This window comes from Mustela erminea, chromosome X, assembly GCF_009829155.1.
Source record: "Mustela erminea isolate mMusErm1 chromosome X, mMusErm1.Pri, whole genome shotgun sequence".
Lineage (NCBI taxonomy): Eukaryota > Metazoa > Chordata > Mammalia > Carnivora > Mustelidae > Mustela > Mustela erminea.
Genome location: NC_045635.1, coordinates 27,952,603 through 27,966,552, shown reverse-complemented (window position 1 = coordinate 27,966,552; position 13,950 = coordinate 27,952,603). Strand labels below are relative to the sequence as shown.

At 37.5% G+C, this 13,950-nt stretch overlaps 1 protein-coding gene across 5 annotated transcripts in view; it reads left to right on the top strand.

Annotated features, from left to right (window-relative positions):
- Nucleotides 1-13,950, top strand: part of DMD (dystrophin) — a 2,094,983-nt gene that overhangs the window by 747,335 nt on the left and 1,333,698 nt on the right. For all 5 annotated transcript variants that reach the window (XM_032330377.1, XM_032330378.1, XM_032330375.1 and 2 more), the window contains exons 24-25: nt 1,468-1,581; nt 2,599-2,754. In XM_032330377.1, the coding sequence (XP_032186268.1) occupies nt 1,468-1,581; nt 2,599-2,754 (270 nt within the window). The remainder of the gene's footprint in view (nt 1-1,467; nt 1,582-2,598; nt 2,755-13,950) is intronic.

Genomic DNA, 13,950 nt, shown 5'->3' with positions numbered 1-13,950 from the left:
AGTCTTGGAGAGACAAAAATATGTTTGGAGATTAATAATGTATGTGATTAGAAAAATGATCTAGGAGTAGATAATGATCCCAGATACCATGCTTTAGAATATGAATTACAACCTAGTGGTGATGGAATTAAAAATTAGAATTTCGGGGACTCCCGGGTGTCTCAGTTGGTTAAGCCCCTGCCTTCAGCTCAGGTCATGATCCCAGAGTCCTGGATTGAGTCCCGCATCGGGCTTCTTGCTCAGCAGGGAGCCTGCTTCTCTCTCCACCTATGCTTGCCACTCTTGCCTGCTTGTGCACTCGCTCGCTCTCTCTCTCTCTCTCTGACACATAAATAAATAAATAATTTTTTTTTAAAAAATAAGAATTTGGAACTGTTACTGCTATTTTAAAGAAGGAGAGATGATAATATTTGTGTTTTCAAAGCATCACTGTGATAAGAAGAAGGCAGAGTGAAGAAAAATACTGACACCTATGTGGAGAATGGATTAGAGTAGGGAAAGATTGAGACAGACAGCAAAAAGAGCTAATGCGGTAATCAAGGAGCCAATAATAAGATCTGAACTAGATCTTAGAAATATGAAACCAGACTCAAGAGATATGAGCAAGATGATGATGTTGAAATCTGAAGTTCTTAGATTTAGTCAAATGCTTTTAAAAAGCATTAGTATTAATCAAATTGAATGGGTAGCTTTCTGGCAAGCACACATTTTCAACAGAGATTTAATTAAGAAGGGAGGAAATAGCACATCTGGGCAGCAGAGTTGAATTGTATGGAAATAAAGGAGCTCGAAAATCACACATTTGAAAAGTAGCAAAAAAAAAAAAAAGCAGTCAGGGAGTGAGGGGAAGCAATATGTGAAAGAATAATGGGAGGTACTTGGCTATTTATAAATGATAAAAGTTGACATTTTTTCCCTGATCATTACTTCAACCTGGTCAGGCAAATAGGAAATTAAAATCAGAGGTTTTCTCTTCGAAATGACAAAATCTTGTGTTCTGAGAAGTTCCCAACTGGAGGGACTATTTAAACTGTCAACTGTAGAAAACAATTTGTGGAAGTTCAGGTTTAGGGGAGGCTATAAAGACACCATTACATTGAGTTTATTGTTCATAGTTTGTTTTATGTACTGTAAGGGCACATTGTTAGTATTATCATGAGTTGTTTTGTAACTTAAAATTTCTCTAGAGGGGGATATGATTTAATGTTCTCAAGAGTAACATCATAAAACCACATTTGGTAGTAATTTTTTATTTTTAACAATAGCAGATTTCATACACCAGTGCTCATACTGTAGACCATAAAAATGCAGTCTTAGTAAAAATATTCTTTTCCTGAAGAGCTACTTAGAGACATCCTTCAAACACAGGAATAATTTCTGGGCTTGTGTTCATAAATATCACTGTGATGAATTGTGTTAAGAGAAATCAGCACCCCAGTATGGCTTAAAATGGGTCTCTGATTCCAGAATCACATAAAAACTCTGAAGAAATGGATGGCTGAAGTTGATGTTTTCCTGAAGGAGGAATGGCCTGCCCTTGGGGATCCAGAAATTCTAAAAAGACAGCTGAAACAGTGCAGGGTAAGATTTTTATATGACCCTTATCATATGAAGACTTTTATATGGAAGTTATGATTTGATTTTATCAGTGGTCCTTAACCAGAGTGATTTTGTTCCCCTGAGGGACATTTAGCAACCTCTAGAGACATTTTTATCACAAACTGGAATGGGGTTGATGCTACTAGTATGTAGTGGATAGAGGCCAGGAGTGCTCTGTACATATTCTATCATAGAGAGACCGAAGAGCCTCTCACAAGAAAAAGTAGCCAGTCTAAAATGATAGTTGTACCAATGTTGAGAAACCAGGTTAAATAAATGAGGAACAGAATATCATTATCTTTTACTCAATACTCAGAAGATTATTTTACTATAAAATATGATTTAACCTAAAGGCAAAGAAGCCTTTGAGCTATTTGTCATATCTTATTGCAGATTATTAGTCATACTGTGTTGCTCTGCCCAGGCATATTGCACTGGACATAATATTACACAATACGGATTTTTGAAATAATATTCAATATACCATTGTCATGCAGCAGAAAGAAAGTAATCTAGCTCTTTAAAGAATCTTCTTTGCAAATACAAGCTAAGAAAAAAGAAAACAAACCCAGCTTACAAATAACCTTCACACCCATCATGCTATAAACAATTGCTGCAATATCTTGCATCTGAAAACCAAAATAATTTCAAAAATAGTAATGTATAAAGCCCATCATTTTCACACATTTTTCTAACAAGGAATATTAAATTTCTTTCTTTTTGTGTCTGATCTAAGTAGAATATAGATAATTCCCTACTTGACTCACACCAGGAAACCACTGAACAGTGTTGGCAAGGCTGAGAGATAGATATGTCTATATCTATAGGTGGGTGTGTATCAGAGTTTAAATTCTTTACATTCTTTTAAGAAAGAAAGGCTTGAATTCATGGGTAATGTCCTGATTCCTGATTATATGGATTATATGTTTCCCATCTATGTGGCATTTCTAGTATGTTATAGCAACATTTGCTTTAGCTTACGTGGAATTATTTCCTTAGCTTTTAGTCAATGACATTCAGACGATTCAGCCCAGTCTCAACAGTGTCAATGAAGGTGCACAAAAGCTGAAGACTGAGGCAGAGCCGGAGTTTGCCAGCAGCCTTGAGACAGAACTCCGAGAACTTAACACTCAGTGGGATTATGTGTGTCGCCAGGTACGAACAGCTTCTTTCACTGTGCCTTGTCTCTACTTAATTAAGTTAGATTTTTTTAATGTATCCCTTGACTACCGCCCTTTTTGAAAGTTTAATCTCTGAGCATGTTGATGCTTTAAAGTCTAGTGAGTTCAAACTAGCCTTTGTCTACTATTTAAAAAAAAAAACACTATTAGAGTAGCAGTTTTAAATAGTATTTCTTCATCTTACTGGAATCCTAAGATGACCTTCTTGAAGAATGAACAGGCTGAACGGTAAGGTCTTGGGTCCTGTTTTCAGGCATGATTTTCATTGAATGTTTTCTCCAGTGCATAACTTTAAAATAGTAATTGGATTAGCAGAACATATTTTAACCTTGTAGACTTCGTACAGGGATAAAATGAATGACTCATCTATGTGTATGTACAAATATGATAATTTTCACTTCTGATTATTAAGATAGGCAAGCTTGGCTTCTTCATTATATTTATTTCAGTAAATGAATTAAGATTGGAAATCAGTAAATGAATTAAGATTGGAAATAGTTAAAATCTCAGTAGGGGAAATAAAACACAAAATAACTCTACGATCACATCCGAGGTCCTTATTTTTATACAGCAGAATGTTCTATAGACATTGATTTTCAATTTCAAGATTACATTATGGAAAAGTAAATATTATATATGCAAGTACCATATATATAATACTTCTTATTCAAAAGATGAAATTTTGACCGGAAGCAGTGATTATTGTTCAATACACTAGTAGCTTTTTAAAGTTAATGAGAGGTTTCATCTTATGTGTATTACAGGCAGTCAGTCTTTGGTTATTTCTAAGTAACCTTTCAAAGTTGAAAAGTTGAAAAGAAATCACGCCACAAGGCAAACATTAAATTTGAAAAAGGGAAGAATTTTAAAAAGGAGAAGGCAAGGCAAGTCACCCAGCTAATACTGTTACTGGCAAATGCTCAACAGTTCTATTAAGTCACAGACAAGATAGCCATGGGTCAGCTAGCATGCAGTCTTCTCTGGAGTAAGCCAGTCCTAGAAGGGATGTTCAGGGAAAAAAAATATTACTTAGATAATAGATTATACCATTTATATTTTCCTGGAAGGCCCATATGAAAGGTATTTGTTTGTTCAATGTTTCTAATGGATGAATAGAAAGAACAACACCAATTTAGAGCAAGAGAGAAAACAACAGAAAAAAAGATGTATAAAGTCAACAATACTACTGAGACCTCAAAGTTTTTACATGTTGGAGAAGTATAATTTTTAAAGTATCTCTAGTCTTGAAATGTCCTTGTTTAAGACCTTCTTTATACTATAAAATATACCACAGACTTGTCATTTAAGGGAAGTGTTGTAAAATTTGCCAGCTGTGTAACAAAAACTCTTTAGATCCCATCCATGGTTTCAACCCATTCTAGAATGCTTGACATCTCTGTGGATCTCCTTGGAATATCACACTGTGCAATGCTCTGACACTACTGCCAAAAGACCTATGCTTCTTTAAGCAAGTGTCATGCATTCAAGAAGACAAGTAAGGCAATACAGTCTTCCCAAGCAATGACGCCAAGCTTGGGTGTTGGGCCCAATTCAGGGCTTCAGAGGAAACCAGAAAGAAATAATCAATCTATGCATTACAGAAATGGCTACATACAAAATGGGGTGTGATGTTCTTTCTTGGACTAAAATTAACTCATTTGTTTTTAGATGAAAGAGTCTGGAAAAAAAACATAAATTAGAGACAAAATTGCCCAAATGCCTGATACACTTAGAGATACTTTGAGATCCCATGATTTAATTTTGTAGGTATAAGATGGTTGACATTTTAAATTCTGAAAGTTTTGTAGTCAAATAAAAAAAAATCAAGATTTTAGTTATTTCTTAAATAAAGGATAATCATTATTAAAATAACTCACAAATTAGTGAACCATACTCAAAAGGAGAAAGGGAGGGAGGGAAGGAGTTTCATAATTATGTATATCTTTACATTATTGTGTTATATAGTTATTAAGAAAACTAATCATATGTATGCAAATACATAATTTATTTAGACATTTTTTACTATTTCTTCATTACTTATTAGAATATTTACTTCAGTATGTATTTTTAAACATTTCATAACAGATGTAAGTTGGAAGGAAATAAACATAATAAATATCTATCATCATGGAGGGTATAGTTTAGTACAGAAGATGGAAAGTAAGTGAGTTAACATAATATCACACAGATGCCCAATTCTAATGTTGATAAATGCTCTGAAAGAAGCAATAAGAATGCCCCGAATGAGACTAAAGGAGCAGGGAAGCTGCTTTTTATTGGGTCTTCCAGAAAGTGTTTTCTGAAGAGGTGGAATTAAAGTTGATGCCTGATAAGTGCAAAGAGCCTGGACCCTAGGCGACAAGGGAAAATCTGGAAACAGAACGAAGTGGGTGAAATGACCAAGGTGGGAGAGAAGAAGAGTGAGCATACATGAGCCACTTAGAGGCTTCCCTCATGCATAAGGGAAGCCTCTAAGTGGACCAGCATGAACCAGGAGAAGGCTGGTGGGAAAGAAGTCATGAACTGTCTCCTAAGTCACAGTGAAGATTTAGTATGCATGTCAAGTGCACTGGGAAGCTATTGGGCTTTTAGATAGAGAAGTGGCATCATCTAAAGCAAGTGTTGAAAACTTTGTTCTATACTCCGTTGTATGATGAATAGCTTAAAGGGGCACAAGTGGAAGCAGTGAATGTTGCTGTTGTCCAGGTAGGAAGTAATACTGCCAAAGAACAGGGAGGGCATTAGTGGAGGTCCGGAGACATAAAGGAATTTGAAATACATAATCCTCTTGTGACATGATGTTAGGTTCACTGTCCAAACCTCTTCAAGTATTTTTCCAAGTTCTTCCATAGAGATGGAGATGATTTCAATACTTGTTGCTCTCTCGTTACTGTTTATTTTTAGTTATCTGTTATTTTCCCATTATACAGTAATTAACATGTGGAAGGGATATGTTATTTTGGGCAGACTGGACCAAAATGCTTGTGGGACACAAAGTTTGTTGAAACTCTGTCCTTCAGGGTCTGTCTCCAGCAAGCTTACTTCACTCAGTATGCCAGACATTTGTTTATAATGTAGTCTTTTTTTTCTTATTTTTGACAATTAAGCAAGTTCTTGTTATATTTTTTTTTATCAGGGCCTCTACATTCATTTCCACCTTTGACCATTATTCCTTTTCTAACATGACACATTACTTTCTTCATTTGATCAGTTCCTGTGAGAATGACATATTTGTTGGTAAAGAGAGTTTGCCTCAAGTTGGGAGGCTGAGAGGAGGAATCAAAGTGTATTCAGTTTCCTGTCTAAAGTGACAGTGTTGGCAATAGTGCCTTTACCTAATGAAAGAAAGACTGGGGGTAAGGAAGGAACAAAACTGAACAAAATACTTCCATTTTGGTCATGTTTATATTGGATAAGTAGACAATCAGAAATGTATCTGGAATTCAAGTGGGATACTTGAACTGGGCATATAAACTATTTATGCAAAATAAAGATATCATTTATATAAGAAAACTCCTATCTCACAATGAAAATATTGTCCACCCACTTCCCTGAAATGCATGACTAATAAAATTTGAAATTCTTACAGATGGAGAAGGATTTCTTATGGGTAGAGAGGCAAAACATAGTGTGTTAGACCGGGGCTCTGGAACCATATTTCCTCGGTTTAGATCTTACCCCCACCAAAAACTACTTGTGTGAACCTGAAAAAGTTGCTTATTCTCTCTGTGCTTCAGTTTCCCAGTCTTTATAATGTGATGATATTAACACCTACTTTAAAAGAATTTTGTGATCAAATGGGTTAATTATTTGAGAGAGAGAATAAGGGAGAAAGAGTGGAGAGGGCCAGAGGCAGAGGGGGAGGGAGAGAGAATCCTCTAGCAGATGCCCTGCTGAGCACAGAGCCTGATGTGGGGACTCTATCCCACAACTCTGAGATCATGACCTGAGCCAAAATCAGGAGTCAGACGCTCAAGAGATTGAGTCACCAAGGTGCCCCAAATGAGTTAATTTTTGTGAAGTGTGTAGGCTAGTACCTAGCACAGAGTAACCACTATGTACAAGCTTGGTAAATAAAATAAATTGACATGAAATAGACATAAACTTGCATGTATAAAATTATAAAGTATGTGTCATTTCTAAGTAAATAGTACATAATTATATATTTTAATTAATAGTAACTATAAATTTATAATAAATAGTTACCAAGAAACAATGGATTGAGAAATTAGAAGGATGCCATTCTGATAATTTGCAAATCTGTCTTTTTTTCACTCAATATGGCTTTTAGGTGTAATCATCCACAGATCCCTGGGTCCCTTTTTATTATTTCTTAAATATTTTAATAGCTGGATTACTGTCATTCCTGTCATAATTCTTGGAGATTTACAAATCTTCTCAGATGATGCTTCCAGTTCCTAAGCCCTCAGGTCTTCGATAGCTCTTCCAGTGATTTTCTCTTCGGCTGCCCATTCCCAGCCTCTTAATGTAGACCTTGTCATTACAAAGCACTTCTCCATAGTATCAAACTCAGGTACTCCACTCTGCAGTAATCAGTACCTTCCTTTCCAACTCATTCCCATAGGACTCCAGCCTCAAAATTCTTCCATCTTAGTGGAATGCATAACTCAGTAATTTTACCAACTTCTGATTAGAGAAGCACTTGCTCTTCTCTTTGTCCTTTCTGACTCAAGAGAGACCATGTGTTATATGCTGGTTATCTGTAATCCATCATCAAGAACACCCCTTGTGTTTTCTCTCAACTCCTTCGTCCTCTCCTGTCTTTGTGTAAAACATCTATGTGACAGCACCCTACCTAGGTCAGTTTCACTTTCCTGATGATGCTGTGCCTGCACTGGGAAGAGTAAATATGGCTGAAGGAAAACATATATCGTGCTGAGTAGTATCACTTGGAAATCATGAATGCAAGCCTCAAGTAGCCCCTTGGTGCTGACTAGTAATCTTGTTACATTTTTCCAATGCATTCATAGCCCCACTCCTCTGAGGAATGTTTTTCACATATGCTTCAGATATCTACCAGTTCTTCTTCCGTCCTTGCTCTATGGCAATTTACAAGCTTCCTATTTCTCCTCCTCCTCCACTTCCTCCTCCTTCTTTTTTACTTGCTTCACATTTCACTGAAAAAAAAATAGAAACATTCAGAAGAGTACTTGCACACTCTCCCACAAACCTGCATGTGGGTTCAGGGACTCTATTTTCACATTGTTAATATGAGTTACCTGTCTGTGCTTCTGTCTAAGGCCAGCATGTCCACTTTTAAAAAAAAAAAAAGGTTTAATTTATTTATCTGAGAGAGAGAGAGAGAGAGAGAGAGATCATGAGCAGGGAGGAGGGGTAGAAGGAGAAACAGATTCGCCACTGAGCAGAGAGCCTGATCCGGGACTCAGTCCCAAGACTCTGGGATGATGACCTGAGTCGAAGGCAGATGCTTCACTGATTGAGCCACCCAGGCAACCATAAGGCCAGCCTTTCCACTTGTATGTTGGATACCATCCTCTTTTTTCAGCACACAGACATTATGCCACCTATTGAATATCTTCCTTCCTCCTACGTCAAAAATATATTTCTTTCTTCTACTGAATCATTTCCATCGGTAGGGAATCATGCTGCCATTAATATCTCCTGCCATTAGAAAAGATAGCCATTTGGAGTGCCAGGCTGGCTCAGTTGGGGGAACATATTAGTCTTGCTCATGGGATTCTAAGTTCAAAACCCACATTGTGTGTAGAGATTACTTAAAAATAAAATTTTAAAAAATACCCCCTTTGCCTCACATTTCCTCCACCTCACCTCTCCATATCCATTCCCCTTTATAGAAACTCTTTGCATACCACTCATCCAATTCTTTCTTGAATGATCCCTAATCAAGCTTTGATCCTCATCACTACACTGAAACAGTTTTTGTCATGGTCACCAGTAAATTCAGATTATCAAATCCATTGTTTAGTCTTTATATTTGTTTGATTGGCTTCTGTGTCATCACTTTCTGTTGGTTCTCTCTTAGTCAGCCTTGAATTTCCATGACCACTCTTAATACCTTTGGTGATTCCTTTGCCTTGACCTCTAAACTTGAAATAATTCCAGGGCTCCATCTTTGGGCTTTTCTTCCTTATCACCACTTACTCCTTAGGTAAACTCATTCAGCTTTATGGCTTTAAATGTTATCTATAAGTTGTTGCTTCAACAATTTTATTATAATCTGGACCTTTTTCCTGAATTCTAGATCTGCATATCCAGCTCCCTACTCAATACCTCCATATTGATGAATAGACAAACTAAATCTAGCATGTACCCCAAATTCCTTACATACTCTTCAATCTGCTACTTTGACTTCCTAGAACAACAAGTGACAACTCCATCTTTCCATTTATCCAAGGCAAAACCCTTGAGTCACGTCTTCTCATCTCCTTTTGCCTTTGTGGGAACTATGCAATCTAGCACCATATACCAAGGTACTTGGGAGGAGTCTCGCTCACCTATGAATGAAGTAATATTCATACAGACCTCAGTCCTGCCTGTATTCCCTGCAGTAGTCCATTAACCAGTTCCAGCCCCCTTCAGCCATGGTCTGGTAGCCCATGCAGAACAATGACTTAGACAATCATTCATGGAAAAGAGAGCCTTAGTGGAAGTCCAGGAGTCTATTGGAGAAGATGCAATGTACTATTGGAACAACAACAAAAAAAATCCAAGAATGGATGCATTGGAGGGGGTAAAAGGAAAAGTTTGGCTTTACTTGTATCACTCCTCCCCCTAAGGCTGCATAGCTCCATGTCAAGAGAGCCCTTGTTAGAATCATGATTTCTCCCACATGGAAAAGTGAGACCATGTGAGTGAGTGCCCAGCTTCCCTAACTATGCAGGACATTGCCAAAAAGGCACATTTCTCTCTCCTCAATCCATAGTACTGAGTTGTGAGCTACATTACTGAGGGCTAATGAGCAGCTGGAAGAACAGCCACCAGGTCTGGGGATTGTATTAAAAGTGTACAGGTCATAGTAATATCACTGAGCCCTTCACAAGCTTTGCCCATCAGCTGCTGAGGTCACTCTGTCCAGTGAGCTCCCCAATTTCCCACAGCACTACCAGTGTCCTGTATGACACCCCCACATCCATCCCAAAACTGTGGCTGGCTTCCAGTGCATACTGTGGATGGTGGCCAGGACAAGCTTTTGTAGGAAGCTAATGAGCATGCACAGAAGTTTGGCCTTAATCTTCAGGCCTTGGAGAGACCACAAACCTAAGCATTTAGCACCAGTCTTAGAAAGGAAAAGGGAGGCTGTCAATACCTTTAGTCTGGTTTTTTGCAGGATAAAGAGAAGCCATGCAAGCTTAAGAATTCTGCCACAAGGGCGCCTGGGTGGCTCAGTGGGTTAAGCCGCTGCCTTCGGCTCAGGTCATGATCTCAGGGTCCTGGGATCGAGTCCCGCATCAGGCTTTCCGCTCAGCGGGGAGCCTGCTTCCTCCTCTCTCTCTCTCTCTGCCTGCCTCTCTGCCTACTTGTGATTTCTCTCTGTCAAATAAATAAATAAAAATCTTTAATTAAAAAAAAAAAAAAAAAGAATTCTGCCACAAGAGGGAGCCAGAATTGTGGAACAGTCATATTCATAGAGGGTCTCAGATAGCCTCAGAATCCCTAGTGGTGTTGACAGAAGGTATTTCTCTTCTGATGGCATGTAGTAAAGACTAGAGGAGGTGATTTTTACAGTGAATGCAAAGACAGTGTTACCAGACTTCAAGGAGCATGGAGAATCAAGAATCATGCTACTACCAAAGGGTCATAATAATTTTCCAGTAACCAACCTTAAGGACATGGAGATCTGCCACTCATCTGTTGAAAATAGTTGTTCTAAGAAAATTCAGTGAGCTGTAGGAAAACAAAGACTATTAAATTACATTAGGAAACCAATAAAGGAACACAGTGAGAAGTGTAAAAAAATAAAAATCATGAAGAAAAAAACACAAAGGATATCTGAGAGCTGAAGAATACAGTGGAAGAAATGGGAAACGTAATAAACAGCCTTAATAGAATGGATCAACTGGAAGAAAAAAATCTGTGAAGTAGAAGACAGGACTTACAAAGTTGTCTGGTCAGAGGAGAATGAAAAGAAGAAGTGGGGAAAAAAAAAAAAGTATGTGCCCTATGGAACACTATCAAGAGAAGTAATTTGTGAATTATTAGAGTCCCAGAAGGAGAAAAGAGGGGTAAAAGGGGCAGAAAGCTTATTTATGGAAATAATGGCTTCAGACTTCTCAAATCTGGAGAGAGATTTGACCGTCCATGAATTCATGAGGCTTTTAGGTCACAAAAAAAAAAAAAATCAATTCAGAAACATATTTTCCAAGAGACATCAAAAATGAAAAAGTCATTTATTTTATCAGCAAAATAAGCTCATTTGGGAAGAATAGAGGAGACGCACCTTGGAACAATTAAGCTGTAGGAAAACATAGGCACATCTGAAAAGACCAAAGCAAGGTCAGCTTTTTTTAGGTTTCAGGGTAAAATTCAGGTAGATTGTTTGGAACAGGAGGTAAGGGTGTGGTGGTTTCTCATTGGCTGCAGGCATTGTTTAGCAAATTGTTCAGGGGGTAGGGAGAGAGCTTCCTCTTCCTGCTGGTTATGAGGTCGCAGGGAATGGTGCATGGGTGACAGCTCCCCCTTTAGGGCTTCATGACTGTTTTAATGAGGTTTCCCATACTCATTTTCATACTTTTTGCCTACAAGAGAACCTCATAAAGTCTTCACTGGATTTCTCAGTGGAAACTTTACATGCCAGGAGAGAGTGAGGATATATACTTAAAGTGCTGAAAAGAAAAAACAAATGCTAACCTAGAAAATACTATCTGGCCAAGTAGTCTTTCAAAAATGAAGGAGAGATAAAGTCTCTTATAGACACACAAATGCTAAAGAAGTTCATCATTACTATATCCACCTTAGAAGAAATGTTGAAAGAAGTTTAAGCTGAAATTAAAGGATATTAGTTAGTGGTATGAAGACATATGAAAATATACTGCACACTGTATACACTGCATTAATAGAATGAAATATTTTTTAAAAATATATTTCAGTAGATGCAGAAAAAGCATTTGACAAAACTGCCAGTTTGACACCCTTTCATGATAAAAACTTAATAAATTCTGTATAAGAGGAATGCCCTTGACCACAGTAGAAACCATATATGTCAACCTTGCAGCCAGTATCACACTCAGTAGTGAAAAGCAGAAAACTTTTCCTCTAAGATTAGACAAGGGTGCCCACTCTCAGCACTCTTATTTAACATAGTCCTGGGAATTCTAACGAAAGCAATTAGGAAAGAAAAAGAAATAAAGACATCCAAATTAGAAAGGAAGAAATAAAATTGTTTGCAGATGATGTTTCCTCTACATAGAAAATCCTAAAGACCCCACCAAAAAAGTGTTGTAACAATAAACAAATTCAATAAAATTGCAGTATGGAAGTAGTCAAATTATGGAAAGAGCCCAGATGTCCATCGGTTGATGGATAGATAGAGAAGATGTGGTACATCTATACAGTGAAATATTTTTCGGTTACCCAGAAGAATAAAGTCTTGGCATTTGTAATGACGTGGATGGAGTTGGAGTATATTATACTAAGTGAAACATGTCAGAAAAGTAAATACCACATGAATTCATTTGTGTGGATTTTAAGAATCAAAACAAATGGGCCAACTGAGTAGCTCAGTCATTAAGCGTCTGACTCTTGATTTCAGCTCAGGTCATGATCTTAGGGTTGTGAGAGTGAGCCCCACATGGGACTCCAGGCCCAGCACAGAGCCTGCTTAAGATTCTGTCTATTACTCTCCGTCTGCCCTGCTGCACTCATGTGCATGAATGCTGTCTAAATACATACATACATACATATATACATACATACATAAATACAGATCATCATAGGGGAAGGGGAAAAAAAAGAGAGGGTGCTAGAGGGGAGGTGGGCAGGGGATGGGCTACAATCCTGATGGATATTAAGGAGGGCACATGTGATGAAAACTGAGTGTTCTGTGTAAATGATGAAACACTAAATTCGACTCCTGAAACAAATGTTAAATTATATGATAACTAACTAGAATTTAAATATAAACCTGGAAAAAATCGCAGTACACAAAATCAATGTATAGAATTATGCAGAAATGAGTTATATTTCTGTACAATAACAACAAAATATCTGAGAAAGAAATAAAACAACCCCTTTTATGATAGTATCAAAAACAAAAGAGTTAAAGATTAAGTTTAGCCAAGGTGGTGAAAGATCTGTACTATGAAAACTATAGAACTTCAATGAAAGAAATTGAAGAAGGGGGTGCCTGGGTGGCTCAGTGGGTTAAGTCCACTTAGAGTGGTTCTACTCTAGGCTTTGCTGGTAGATATAAAATAAACACAGACAACTGTCACAAGTAGGGCAGTACACACAGAATCTCAGCTGTAGAAACCATTTCAAAATATAAATTTGCAGGTGCCTGGGTGGCTCAGTGGGTTAAGCCTCTGCCTTTGGCTCAGGTCATGATCTCAGGGTCCTGGGATTGAGCCCTGCATTGGGCTTTCTGCTTGGTGGGGAGCCTGCCCCCGCCAACCCTGCCTGCCTCTCTGCCTGCTTATGATCTCTCTCTCTGTCAAATGAATAAATAAAATCTTTTTAAAAAAATAAATTGAAGAAGACACAAGTAAATGAAAAGATATCCTGTTTTCATGGATCAAAAGAGTTCATATTCTTAAAATGTTCATACTACCCAAAGCCATTTATAGAGCCATTGCAATCCCTATCAAAATTCTAAGGTTTTTTTTTTCTCAGAAATGAAACAGGCATTCTTAAAATTTGTGCAGAACCTCAAAAGACCCCATGTGACCAAAACCATCTTGACAAAGAACAAAGTCAGAGGCATCACACTTTTGATTTCAATCTATATTACGAAACTGTAGTAATAAAAACAATATGGTACTGACATAAAACTAGACACACAGATGAATGAAGGAATTGAGAGTCCAGAAATAAACCCTCATGTGTCCAGTCAACTAACATTTGGCGAGAGAATCAAAGATAACCAATGGGAAAAGGATAAATCTCTTCAATAAATGGTATTGGGAAGACTGGACAATCATATGGAAGAATGCAATTAAATTCCTATCTTACA